The 13,581-nt window shown below is 38.8% G+C and overlaps 1 protein-coding gene and 1 pseudogene across 1 annotated transcript; one reads left to right on the plus strand and one right to left on the minus strand.

Annotated features, from left to right (window-relative positions):
- Positions 1–3,096: 3,096 nt before the first annotated feature.
- Positions 3,097–3,921, plus strand: LOC102860079 (annotated as a pseudogene).
- A 4,294-nt stretch (positions 3,922–8,215) lies between these two features.
- Positions 8,216–11,138, minus strand: TOMM5 (translocase of outer mitochondrial membrane 5 homolog (yeast)). Its single transcript, XM_006903800.1, is given in 3 exon segments — positions 8,216–8,250; positions 10,908–11,000; positions 11,003–11,138. Coding segments are annotated over 3 exon segments (264 nt in total).
- Positions 11,139–13,581: the final 2,443 nt, after the last annotated feature.

Consider the following 13,581-nt stretch of genomic DNA (forward strand, 5'->3'; position numbering starts at 1 on the left):
AAGAATCCTTTTCACTCAGTCCTGGTGAGAAAAAAAATCCTTATCACTGGACTGATAAGCAATATCATGATAGATGGAGAAAAGATCGACGTTGTCAATAATTTCATTTTACTTGCATCTGCAATCAACATCCTTGGTACCAGTAGTCAGGAGATCAGGAGAAGTATTGCATTGGTATTGCAAGTCTGCTGTCAGGGACTTTTTCAAATTACTAAGGAGCAGTAATGTCACTTTGAAGACCAAGGTGTACCTGTTTCTTTTCCATTACTTGCTATGCATCTGAGAACTGGACAATGAATAAGGATGACAGAAGAACTGATACCTTTGAGTTGTGGTATTCGAGAGGAGTACTGAATATCCTATGGTCTGCCAAAAGAACATATAAGAATGTCTTAGAGAAAGTACAACCAGAATGTTCCTTGGAGGCAAATATGGCAAAGCTTCATTTCACATATTTTGGGCATCTTGCTAGGGGAAACTATTCCTTGGAAAGGGACATCATGTTTGAAAAAGTGGAAGGTTAGCAAATAAGAGGAAGACCCTCAGTGAAATGGATTGATAGAGTAACTGCAGCAATGGGCTTAGGCATGTCAGAGATGATGAAGGTGGCACAGGATAGGATGGGGTTCAGATCTGCTCATACAGTTACTATGAGTCAAACTTGATGGCACCTAATACCACTACAAACTGCTACACACATACCCATGTTTATTGCAGCATTATTACAATACAGTATACAACAGCAAAGAATTGGAACAAGGATCCTTCAAATGACTAAAGAAAGTCTAGTACATGCACACAATTATTATGCAACAACAAGAAACAATGAACTCATGAAACATTGCACAACATGAATGATTATAGAGCAAATGATACTGTGACTATGTCAGTCACAAAAGAATGACTATGGTAGAAGATCATTATTTTTAAAAGCTGGAGAAAGGTTTATACACAGAATCATTCTTGGTTAGTTAAGAGGGATGGTAAGGAAGGGAAAGAACAGTAAAAATTAATGGATAAATTGGGTGAAAGGAAATATAAAATAAGGCATTGGCCAGCTATTATAATTAATTGCATTAACAAATTTAATGCATACGATAAAACAAAATGTGGATGATAGAAAAATGCAATGTAATTTATAAATTTTCACTCAAATAAGAAAGTTCTGAAATAGATAAAAAGCAAAAAAAGAAAGACCAAAATTGGTATCAGGAAAGATTCTGAAAATTGTTCTAGGACACAAGGGACTAAAATAAAAGGAAGAAATGAAAAGTTGAACAGATTTCAAAGGGCAGTTTAAAAAAAACCACCAAAGCAACAAATTATAATGATATGTGCAAAGACTTGGCGTTAGGAAATCAAAGTGGAAGAATATGGTTGGCATTTCTTCAACCGAAAGAAGGAAGAAAATATTCAAGCCTGGTGTTGCAATAGTGAAGAATTCTTTGTGCAAAATGCTGACTGACAAAGGAACCATCAAAAGATGATGGAAAGAATACAGAATCACTGTACCAAAAAGAATGGTTAATGTTCAATCAGGTAGGTTATAACTATTAACTATTAATATTTCAAGTACAGCAGGATCTTTGTATAGTTTGTATTTTTAAATTACATTTTTTCTCTATATTTATAAAACATTATTCTCTATGTAAATGAGAAGTGAAAATACTGCTATTAATCACTATTTCTTTTTTTATTTTATTAATTTTAATAAACATTTACAGAGATTTTGGATTTCCATTTATTCATTGCTGCACTTTTCTCCCTGCCCACCCCTCCCCACTAGTTCGCTCCTCTCTTTGAAAAGAAAAAAAAATTCCTTCATTGGTATACAATTCCCCCATCCTCCCCCCCTACCGAGTACACTTCTCTATGCAACCTTAATTCTGGACTACTGTATTAATCACTATTTCTAATACAACTGTGACACAGATAGATTGGTAGAGGTGATTAAAGCAGACTTTTAGCCTGAGTAGGACACTTGTAGGACTTAAGCCAACTGGGTTTTCTTTGCAAAGAAACAAGTTGTTCTTTTTATACATGCAAGTTTTCGTGAATATGTACAAAAAAATACGAGCACACATGATGTCTGTTGTACTGGCTGCATGGCAGATATTATGTAAATAACTGTTCAGGGTCTTCTATGTAACATCCATAATATAGGAATGAAACTTTATGTTTAATTTCCAACTTATTATTTTTCCTTCCAAAAATAGGTTACTCTAAGTTGGTCTTGCTGAAGTGGACATGAAGTACATATATTAGTCTATAGATGTCAGCATGAGATCTCTTTCTTAACACTGCAAGCAAACAAATTCCCAACCTCTTGCTAAAGTGGATTTTATCTGACTGAAGGGTAAAACTGCTCCATAGGGGTTTCCAGTGTGTGTAACCTTTCAGGAGCAAATCAACAGATCCAACTTCTGAGGCCCTCTGAGTGTGTCCAAACCACCAACTTTTCAGCAAATATTCGAATGCTTACTCACAGCGAACCTATGAACAGCCAACCTTAAACTTGCCCCATCCTGTGCCGTCCTCATCATTTGGAGATGCTGGAACCCATTGCTGAAGTCACAGTGCCAGTATGAAAATAGAATAAATAACAGGAGTTTCTGAAGGGACCCAGGATTTGTAGTTGTTCTGTGTCCATGACACTGCAGTCACACAGGCTTTCCTACTTCAACTCAGATTCAAATGTCCCCACTTTCAGGACTAATTCTCCCTCCCTTCCCTCCCCCCCGCCCCTTTTTTATTGGTTTGCATACAGTAATTTACATACATTGTGTTTCATCCATGTACATTGTGTTTCATACATTCATTCATATACATAGTGTTACATAGAATTACTACTGATCTATGCCTATTCTTTTTTAAAATAAAATTCTAATTTTATATTGGTTTACTTACAAAGTTCATATAGACTGTCTCTCACACTGGATTTTTCCCATTTCCTTTACCCACCTCACCCTCCACCCATCAAATTGTATGACCTTATTATTAACCCTCCTACCCTCAACCCCACCCCTCCTCACTTGTCTGTTCCCACTTTAGGACAAATTCTTATTTATCAAGAGTCTTTCCATTTTGGCACTGAAGATGGTGGTGGCAAGGGGAAGGTTGCTCTAGGCCTCGGTTGCCAGACGTGTGAGCACCATCCCTCGGGGCATGTCCACCTCTGCAGCCCTTAGGCCAGCTGCTTCTGGAAAAAAGAGCTTGACCAGCTGGTGATCTGGTTCCCCTCAAGCAAAATGTAACTTCAGCACCAGTTCCTCCCTCCCGGCTCCTGCCATCACCCAGCATGCCAACTATGTCAAGGGCACAGCCATGGTCAGTGGAGAGTTCAAAGACCCGAGCCTTGATGACTTTAAGGGGAAGTACTTGGTGCTTTTCTTCTACCCCGTGGACTTCACCTTTCTGTGTCCTACAGAAATTGTTGCATTTAGCGACAAAAACAACAAATTTTACGATGTGAACTATGAGGCTGTGGCCTCCTCATGTCTGTAGATTCCCACTTCAGTCATCTGGCCTGGATAAATACATCTAGGAAGAACGGTAGGTTGGGCCACATGAACATCCACTCCTGTGAGGTTTAATGAAGCAGATCTCCTGAGACTACGGTGTGTTGTTGGAGGGCCCTGGTATTGCACTAAGAGGTCTCTTCATCATTGACTCCAATGGTGTCTTCAGGAAATTGGTGTCAAAGACCTCCTGGTGGGCCACGGCATGGAAGAGACCCTATACTTGAAGGCATTCCAGTTTGTGGGGGCCCATGGCGAAGTCTGCCCAGCCAAATGGACACCTGACTCTCCTACAATCAAGCCAAACCCAACTCCTTTCAAGAAATATTTTGAGAAAGTTAATGAGTATGTGGGTCACCTATGTGCATCTGTAGAGCTGCTTACACTAGAGAATCCCGAGTAAGAGACCCCCGTGCGTGCTTCAAAGGTGATTGTTTATAGTGGTGGGGAGCAATGCTCATATTCATAAATATTACTCTAAATGTTTTTGTGACTTAGCTAAAGGCTTTTTTTGAAACTTGGTGAGCTCCAGTGTAAGGAGTCTTTTACCTATAACGTCTTGATGACTAGTTACAATGTCTATTCACTTCTTCCTTGGATCATGTCTTCAATGAGAAAAACTCTTCTCTCTTCATTTCATTATTTACAGTATACACGTAAATAGTATGAAGACATTTACAGCTTCTGATCAATGCCCTGAAATTGTCTCCTTGAATTTCTTCATATTAAACTCAGTTTTCTTTTAAGATCAACAAAAATCATTGTTCCAAGTTGTTAGCTTCTGACAAAGCAAAGAATTATATATAATGAAATGTGTAAGGATATGAAGTTAGAAAACCAAAAGGAAAGGCATGCTCGGCATTTCTCAAGCTGAAGAATTGATTCAAGCCTCAAGGTGAAGTATTTTATGGGCAAAATCCTGCATAATGCAGGAGGCATCAAAAGATGATGGAAAGGATAGTTACTATACCAAAAGAATTACAATTGGCAAAAAACAAGGCCCTAGATAATGATGAATAACAGTTGAGATCTTTAAGAACACAGATACAACGCTAGGTGTGCTCACTGGTCTCTGCCCTCTAGTATGGATGACGGCTGCCTGGCCAACTGACTGGAAGAGATCCTTATTTATTCTTATTCCTACAAAGGTTATCCAAGACTGTAGAAATTTTCAGACATTATCAGTAATATCACAAACAGGGAAAATCTTGCATATTATTTAAGGTTGAAACAGTACATCAACAGGGAACTGCTAGAAATTCAAGCTGTATTCTGAAGAGGCATTCAGAGCGCTATTATTGCCGTCAGATGGATCTTGGTTGAAAGCACTGAATACTACAGAGACATCTGTTTGGTTTTTTTATTGATTATGCAAAGGTATTTGTCTATGTGGATCATATAAAATTGGGCTATTATTTAGAAGAATGGGACTCCCAGAAAGCTTAATTGTGCTCATCTGAAACCTATGTATAGACCAAGTTGTCCAAACAGAACAAGGGAGCCATGGCTCCTTTCCTCATACCTGTTCAATATGAATGCCCAACAAATAATTCAAGAAGCTGAACTACATGAAGGATGTGGCATCAAGGGGAAGCCTCATCAAGCATGTGCATTATACAGATGACAGCCTTGCTTGCAGAAAGTGAAGAAGTCTTGAAGTGTTTACTGCACATCAGACTGCAGCCTTCAATATGGATTACATCTCAACATTAAGAAAATAAAAATCCTCCTCACTGGACCAATAGGAAACATCATTATGGATGGGAAAAGATTGAAGCTGTCAATTATTCAATTTTACTTAGATCTACAATCAATAACCACTGTAGCAGTATTTAAAGATTGAAGTGCACCTGTTCCAAGCCACGGTACTTTCAGTTGCTTCCTATGCGTCTGAAAGTTGGACCATGAACAGGATAGCAGAAGAATCGATGCCTTTAAATTATGGCGTTGGTGAAGAGTATTGAATTCTTCACTGACTGTCAAGATAACAAACTAAAGGAAATGCAACCAGAGTGCTCCCTAGAGGCAAAGATGGTGAAACATCATCTTATTTATTTTGGGCATATTTTTAGGAGAAACCAGTCCTTAGAGACATCATGCTGGGAAAGAGGTTCAGTGGAAGAGAAGACCTTCAAGATGGATTAACACCCTTCACTACCACAACCACAATGGATTTGAGCATGACACAGATGCTGAGGATGGTGCAGTACAGGGCAAGGCAGACCTCTCATTCATACAGATGCTACTACATTCATGTCATTAACTTGATGGCACCTAACAGCAGGATGATTTTCTTTACATTTTGAGAATAAAGATTTTAGTCTCATAAATTCATTTTGGTCTCTGACATCAGGAATCAACGATAATTAATTTGTTTTAAACTACCAAGTTTGTAGTACTTTTATTTTAGCAGCAATAGGAAATATGTATTTGTAGCACTTTTCCCCTTACCATGTTTTCTTCAGTTATAGGGTAAATTCCATACCTGTTGTTACTTTGGAGAACTTTATTGTTGATTGACTACTGGGTCATTCTTGAAATAGTTCCTCATCATGGGTAATTTTCTATGTACTTTCTCAGCCATAACCATGGATTTATTATCTCTAGAGATAACTATGGGAAGCCAATACTAAATATTTGTAACAATGCTATTTCAGGATGAATTTACCCTGAGGCACTAAGGCAATCCTTAAGGGTTTACCGATTCTTGCACTGTATCTGCTGACCCTTGCCTCCTAAGTCAAGGGGGAGGTTTTCAGTAGAGTTTGGCTTCATTTGCATTGAATTATCTTTGTGATTTACTTCCTGATAATTTTCGATACAGGGAAGCTGGAATGAGGCCCTTCAGTGGATGAAACTGCTGGCCTTCTGTCTTTAAACTCTCTGTTCCATCATTCTTGGCTGTCTGTCTCATTATTAATAATTATAAAAGTACTTTACCCTGGGTCTGCAACAATAACTCCTGACGTTTACTTATTTCAAGTTCAAATGTTGATCCATATTTAGATATCCAAATACCTACTCAACAGCTTCAACTCATACTAACTTCCAACTCAGCAGGTACAATACTGGACCCATTTTTTTCCTTGAAACATGTCCCCCCACAAATGGCATCCATCCAGCTGATCAAACTAGAAACCATCAAATCTTTTCCTTATACATCGGAATGAATAGTGGTCTGCTTGTCTGCCTTAATGGACTCTTCCTTCAAATCTAGTACCCAAATTGTAGCCAATATTCTAGTCACTTTTGAACTTCTAGCCATGATCAATATAATCCAATATAATTAAACTAAATCCTAACAGAGAAAAATAGTCACTAGAAAATGTCCAAAACAGAACAAACACAATGTAATAATATATAATATTTAGAGGGGAGCAGTTGTGGTTCAGTGTTAGAATTTTCGCCTCTCATGGCAGATTTCCAGGCTTGATTCCCAGACAATACACCCCCAACATAAGCACCATGTCGGCGGAAGTTCATATTGTTATTATGCTGAACAGTTTTCAGCAGAACTTCTAGACTAGGACAGATGAGGAAGAAAGAATTGGCAATTATTTTCAAGAACCTATCAACTATGGACCACATTGGTCAGATCTGCATCTGATCATGGTAGGATCAGGCATTTCATTCCATTGGGCACGGAACTGCTAGAGTCAGGGGTTGACTCTACGGCAGCTATCACTAATTTAGAGGCATGGAGGTAAATACTATTTGCTAAATGAGTGAATGTAGTTGCCTTGAGGGAAAAATTTAAGGACTGACAACTCTTCTCAAATTTTGAGAACTATCAATTTTAAAAAAATTTAACAGTTTCCTTTGTTGGGATTACATATATCCATACTCAGTATCAAGTAGTTAACATTGTCTCTTACAGATTCTTTTGGAGAACTAGCAATTATTCAGGTCCAAAACAAAAGGAACACAGTTAACAGTATAATGTAGCCTGTAATGATAAAAATATTAAAATATTAAGTAATATTAAGAGTGTAGGTTTGTCAAGGGAGCTCTGGTGGCCTAGTGGCAAGAAGCTGTACTGCAATACCAGAGGTACGCAGTTTGAATCCACCAGACTCTGTTGGAGAAGGAGGGGCAATCTCCTCCCATACCAGTCACATCTGATTTGATGGTACACACAAAAAATAATAAATTTAAAAAAAAAAAAAAGAGTGTAGGCTTGTAGCAAGAAGTGGGATAAGGAAAATAAAACCCAGTTTTTCTTAACTGACACATTTATTAAAAATATAGAATAATAGTCTTATGCTCAAATATCGCTGTGGCTATGTGCTAACAACCACACACCATAACTGTAAAAGGTTCTTCCCAGAGACACTCTGGACCAAAATGAAAGAGTAAAAAGAAATGACTGCCAAGACAGTAGTATTTCAGACACACTTTGCTATAATTAATATTTGCTAGAAAATGAAGTTTGACATTATTTACAATTATACCACCATTCTTGGAGATTGAATATCACAGGCATAAAGGTGTGCCACATGATTACAAGAAAGATTTTCATTCTTCACAGTTTTATATTTTAGCTAAGATGTCCACAGCAAATTGTTCTTAACAAGTAGAATTTTAAGGTCCATTCAATCAGAGAGTTTCTTAAGTCTTTGAGTCTATTCATTTGCAAATAGGAGTGGAAACTTGAACCAGGGTCTTCATATTATGCCTTCTCATGTGATGCCAAATCTTTATATGCTATCCAATTTCTTTAAGATAAAAGGAGCTAAAAGAAGAAGAAAAAAAACAAAACCCAACCCCAAATTAGTTTTCAGTTTTATTAATCATAAGTTACTGTAGAGAATTACAGTAGGGGGAAACCTTACAGTTCAACAATTTTCTTAAAATTGACTCCAAGTGATGTACTAAAACCAATTAAAATAATAGGACGATGCCTTACTAAAAAATTCACTTAAAAATGCAGGTGGTATGCATGCTCCATAGCAATCAGATCTCTTGATGGGAAAGTTTGAAACAGTAGTATCTGGCTCAAAGACAGTGACACTTTGAATACCACACTCTGACAATAATCTAACCTTCTGCAGCAGCTTCCTATGCTCCTTCTTCCCATTCCAGGACATCAACAAATAATTTTACCATTCCAGTGCTTACTCTGCTTCACATAAAAAAATCTGTTTGTTCTGGTTTCATGAAATTACCCAAGATTGAACCAAACAACATAAAACTAGAGAACCAGAGGAGGTGGACTCATATTTTGGTACTCCTACTGATCTGAATGATTTCTCTAAATATTTCACTAACTTAGAATTTTGTACCAGACATAACTGAGATTTGTAGCAGGTGACAAAGTCAGGACCATGTCCAATCTTTTCTACTTATTCTTAAAAGAATACTGGTAAGAAACTTTATTGCTGACTCAAAGGCACTTGGTTTGAATCCACCAGCTGCTCCAAGGGAGAAAAATAGGCAGTCCAACCTGTTGGAGGGTCAAGTCTGTTATGAGTTGGCTTTAACTCGATGGAACAAAACAACACTTAACTTTTTCTGCAGGAGAAGGATGGGCAATCTCCTCCCTTGCGATTTATAGCCTTTGAAAACCAGATGGAGGGCCAGCTATGATTCTGACTCAGCGCATAACAACATAAAAAAGGAAACACAGGTAGCCCATGGGTTTAGAAACATTAGACAATTTGCACTTGTACCTTAATGTTACGTATATTTGCCATTAGTTTGAAACTGATTCTTCATAACCAATTTCACTTGCTGCACGTGCAGCTTTCAAATCTCTGAAATATCTTTAAGCTTTTCCTTGCATTAAAGACTAAAGATTTTTCCACATTTATTCTGACTCATCTTCAAATTCAACTTGAAGAAATTAAGGAATGAATCTTGTAATCCAGGGTGGGCTATAGTGACACATGATACAGTGTAAACCTTGAAGATATGCTGAAAGAAGCTACATATAAAAGGTCACATAAGATATAATTCCATTTATATCAGATGTCCAGAATAGGCAAATCCACAGGAATCGAAACTAGGGGTCTGGAGGAAAAAGATGAGTGATTGCCAAATGTTTCTTTTCAGGGTGGTAACATGTCTAGATTTAGATAGCTGTGATGGATGCACTGCTGAATGATATGAAAAAGAAAATGCCCTTCCTTATGATTTCCTCCTCCTTAGAAAACAGAGTAACACCATAAACTAATAGAGGTGTTGACTAAAAGAGCCTTTAAGGAGCCCTCGTGGTGGAGTGCAATATGGGGTGAGCTATTAAATAGCTGGTGGTCTGAATCTTTCTGCACAGGAGAAAGATAGTTTGCTGGTTTAAACAACAACAACAACAAACTTTGGAAACCCACGGGTGATTGGCATGAACTGCTTGACTTGGTATGGATTTAGCCTAAAACAGAAGCTGCTGGGAGGCAGTGATCCCTCACCCCTTTATTTGCCCTAAATGAGTGCTAGCCTATTTCCAGTACATGCCCTATAAAGGATGACCTTGGTATGTCTTCATTTGAACCATTCTTAGCTTCCCAGATCTGTCAACAATATACAGCACCAGAGTAATAAAATGAATGCTAAAGTGTTAAGACTGAAAAACCTTGGGGCAAATTATTTTTGAGAATATATGGAGAAAATGGTCTAGACAAAGTGCTGCCTGATCTAACTATTCAGTGTGCTTGTAACCCGGACTGTTATGAACCAGTGAGTTGGAACCGACCCATTGCTGACCCTCTGGCCGGTTTTCAGAGGCATTTAATAGCATGGGAGGAGACTGCCCACCTGCCTTCTTCTGCAGAGCAGCTGGTGGATTAGAATTGCGTGCTCTAGCGATTGTAGTGCAGCTTCATGCCACTAGGCCACCAATGCTCCCTATATAATATATATATATCCCTTTGAAAGCTGAATTCTGCCTTGCAAAAGGGATTTAAGAACTTGGGGGGCCGGCCTCTTCCAAAGGGCTACTTGAAAAAGTACCTTCCTATCGTCTGTAAGACAAAAATTAAACCTCTAACCTCAGGTATTATCCTGTAAATTCATTCTCTTCTCTTTCTCGCAAAAATAAATAAATAAATACATAAAAAAGCAATTATTTCGTCTTGGATCTTAAGAGTCAGCACTGATGGAAAGAAACCTGGTATGTAGCTAAGAACTCTAGTTTCTAGGTCAAGATCATCCTATTGCTGACATTGAGTTAACCATTTCGGTACTATGGGACTCAAGTTTCTTTGTCTGCAAAAGATGTTTTAGGATAAAATCTTTGAGCCTCTTCCAATTCTAACGCTCTAATACCTAGGTAACGCAGGCCCAGCCACCGCGTGGTATGCCTGTCCCATTCGCCCTTGACGCATGCACCTTGAGCACCTCCGTCGCAACACCTCCCCACGAGGCCCATTGCTTCTCCTTCTTCTCCCTCCAGACAGCTCAGATCAGCTTTTAAATGGCCCTCAACGGCCTGCAGGGCCAGGCTCGGGTGGGCTGCGTCGGCGAGCTCCTTGCTGCTATCTTGGTCCCGCCTAGAGAATACTCACTGACTCGCAGCAGAGCCACATAGATGAGAAAGTTGCGTATGGAAGAGATCACATCTTCGCGCATCTTCCGTTTCATTTCCTCCGGGTCTAGCTTCGGCGCGAGGCCCTCGATCCGGAACATCGCAGTCCTATCTCTCTGCGACCAGGTGGGCTCCTTTGCTCTCTTCAAGAGGCCGCCTTGAGCCCGGAACTCGGTCCAATCCCACTTCCTGCTGCGACGGGAGGCCACGAGGGACAATCTTCATCCCGCCTGCGCGAGTCTGAAGAAGGGTGGCCTGAAGGGGGCGTCCGCAAACCTAGCAACGCAGAACTCGACTTGAGGCTGTGCGTTTAAGAATCTCACGAGGCGCTAAGTGCTGCAAAGTGGTTTTTACATCCCTGCAATGGCTGGTGCAAAGTAGGTATTATTATAGCTAACATTTATTGACTACTCAGCTCTCACACTTTATTATATCTCCATTCCACTCCAGGAGCTCGATATAATCTCTATTTTCCTAGATAAGAAAATTGAGGCACAGAAATCTTAAAATAACAGCAAGACGTGCTGTAATGTGCTTTAAAATACTTCTGGAAGGAAAAAAAGTGTTGAGGAAAGAGAAGAAACAATATTAAGAAAACATTGGAGAGTGCCTTAACAGGTGCTTAGTCCATTATTTCAGTTAGTCGCCTTATTTTTTGATGTTTGGAATCTTCCATGAAAATTAAAACTGAAGATGATGAAACCTGGCCAAGGTCAAACAAGTGGTAAAATGGTAGAACATACTTTTCTACCCCGTTAAGGCCGTTGGGACTTTACATAAAATGTTTTGAACATTTTTAATATTAAAGTTATATTCTTATCCTTAATGGGTTTAAATGATCCTTTGACATCAGTTAGGCCCAGTAATACAGCATATATAAAGCACGTTCAAATTTGCTCAACATTTTACAGATGATGAAAGAGTTCAGAAACCAGGTGCACAGCCCAGCCACTCGTCTAGTGAGTGGGAAAACCAGGGTTTTAAAGCCGATGGTAATAAAGGCAAGTTGAACTCTTTTTGCCGGCATCCTAATGCAATCACTGATAGAAGCATGCTTTGTTTTATTGTGCTTCGCTTTTTTTTTGGTCCTTTGCATATACTACATTTTTTTTAAATTGAGGATTTGTGACGATCTTGTATTGAGCAAGTCTGTTGGCACCATTTATCCACCATTGAATGTGCTCACTCATGTCTCTAAATCACATTTTGGTAATTCTCACAGTATTTCAAACTTTTTCTTAATAATTTTTCACATGTAATGGACTATAGTATAGTGCAAATATAATTTATGTATGCATAGTTACTTATGTATAAATGAAAAAATGTACATGACTCACTTTTTTATATTTGCCTTATTGTGATACTCTGGGATCAGACACACAGTATCTTCAGTGTGTGCCTATCTTTACCAGGTGGGGCTTGCATAGATGGGCATCTCTGCAGTCAAGAGATAGGGGCTTAATGCAACTAAGAGATTTTCCTATCACAGAATCATCAAAACAGAGTTGGTAGGCTGCTATCCCCAATTATGCATACCAAGTAGGGATATGTTAATCTTAGACGTGAACCAGATGACTGAATTGCTCACATAATTTAAAATCAGAGTGTTCCCTCTTGGCTGCTCACTGCATAGCAACAATAGATTTTGGAGAAATTAGAGCAATAATTTACTATGGGAGCAACTAATAACAATAAACATTTCCACACATCTTCCTGATTTATAGTATCTTTTAAAAGGGGGGGGAGATCCAAACAAAGCCTTACTAAAAATCATCAGTGCAAGAAAGGGAACTCATATACATATTCAGGCTTGGGTAATCTCTTGAATCTATAATTCATGACCTGGGATAGCAGAGGCAGCTCTGGAATGGGAAGGGCTGACTTCCAAGTAATTGTTATCAGCGAAGTGTCCTGAGTGTTTGGAAAGCCTACACTGGAAAGCAGTAGGGACTGTAGAAAGGGTCTAGACAGGAAGACTTGGGACGCAGCTTCTAGATCTGAGCCTGCTTATAGTGAGGGACCTAATAAGTAACAAGACTTTTTCCTTGCAACTCTCTTTTTTTTTAGTTGTAAAGAAAGGGGGTTTGATTAGATATTCTTGAAAGCCCCTTCCAGTTCTAATAGTCTGAGTTATCCTAGACAATCTGGTCTGGAGTGCATGGATTTCAGGATATTACTCAATGTTGTCAAATCATCAATTTTGTTCGGTGGTAAGAAGAACAGTAGCAATAAAGCATAATTCATCTACTGAATGGGGAGACAAAATGGATTGGAAAGGAATAATTTGTTCTTACCATGTGATACCAATAACTCAGACATTTAGTGCTAACTACTGAAGTTTAGATCAACAGTTTACATATGCAACTCTTTGTGTGTGTGTATATTTATATGTATATCTATATCTGAGATGCTTTATGGTAACTTGCCTGGATTCATAGGGAAACAAAGAGGGAAAAGGCAGCTTTGATAACCTAGTGGTAGAGAGCTGCACTGCCAACCAAAAGGAATGCAGTTTGAATTCACCAGCTACTTCTTCCACACAAA

This window comes from Elephantulus edwardii, unplaced genomic scaffold (genome assembly GCF_000299155.1).
Source record: "Elephantulus edwardii isolate Elephantulus edwardi_28Jun2011 unplaced genomic scaffold, EleEdw1.0 scaffold00052, whole genome shotgun sequence".
NCBI classification, from domain to species: Eukaryota; Metazoa; Chordata; class Mammalia; order Macroscelidea; family Macroscelididae; genus Elephantulus; species Elephantulus edwardii.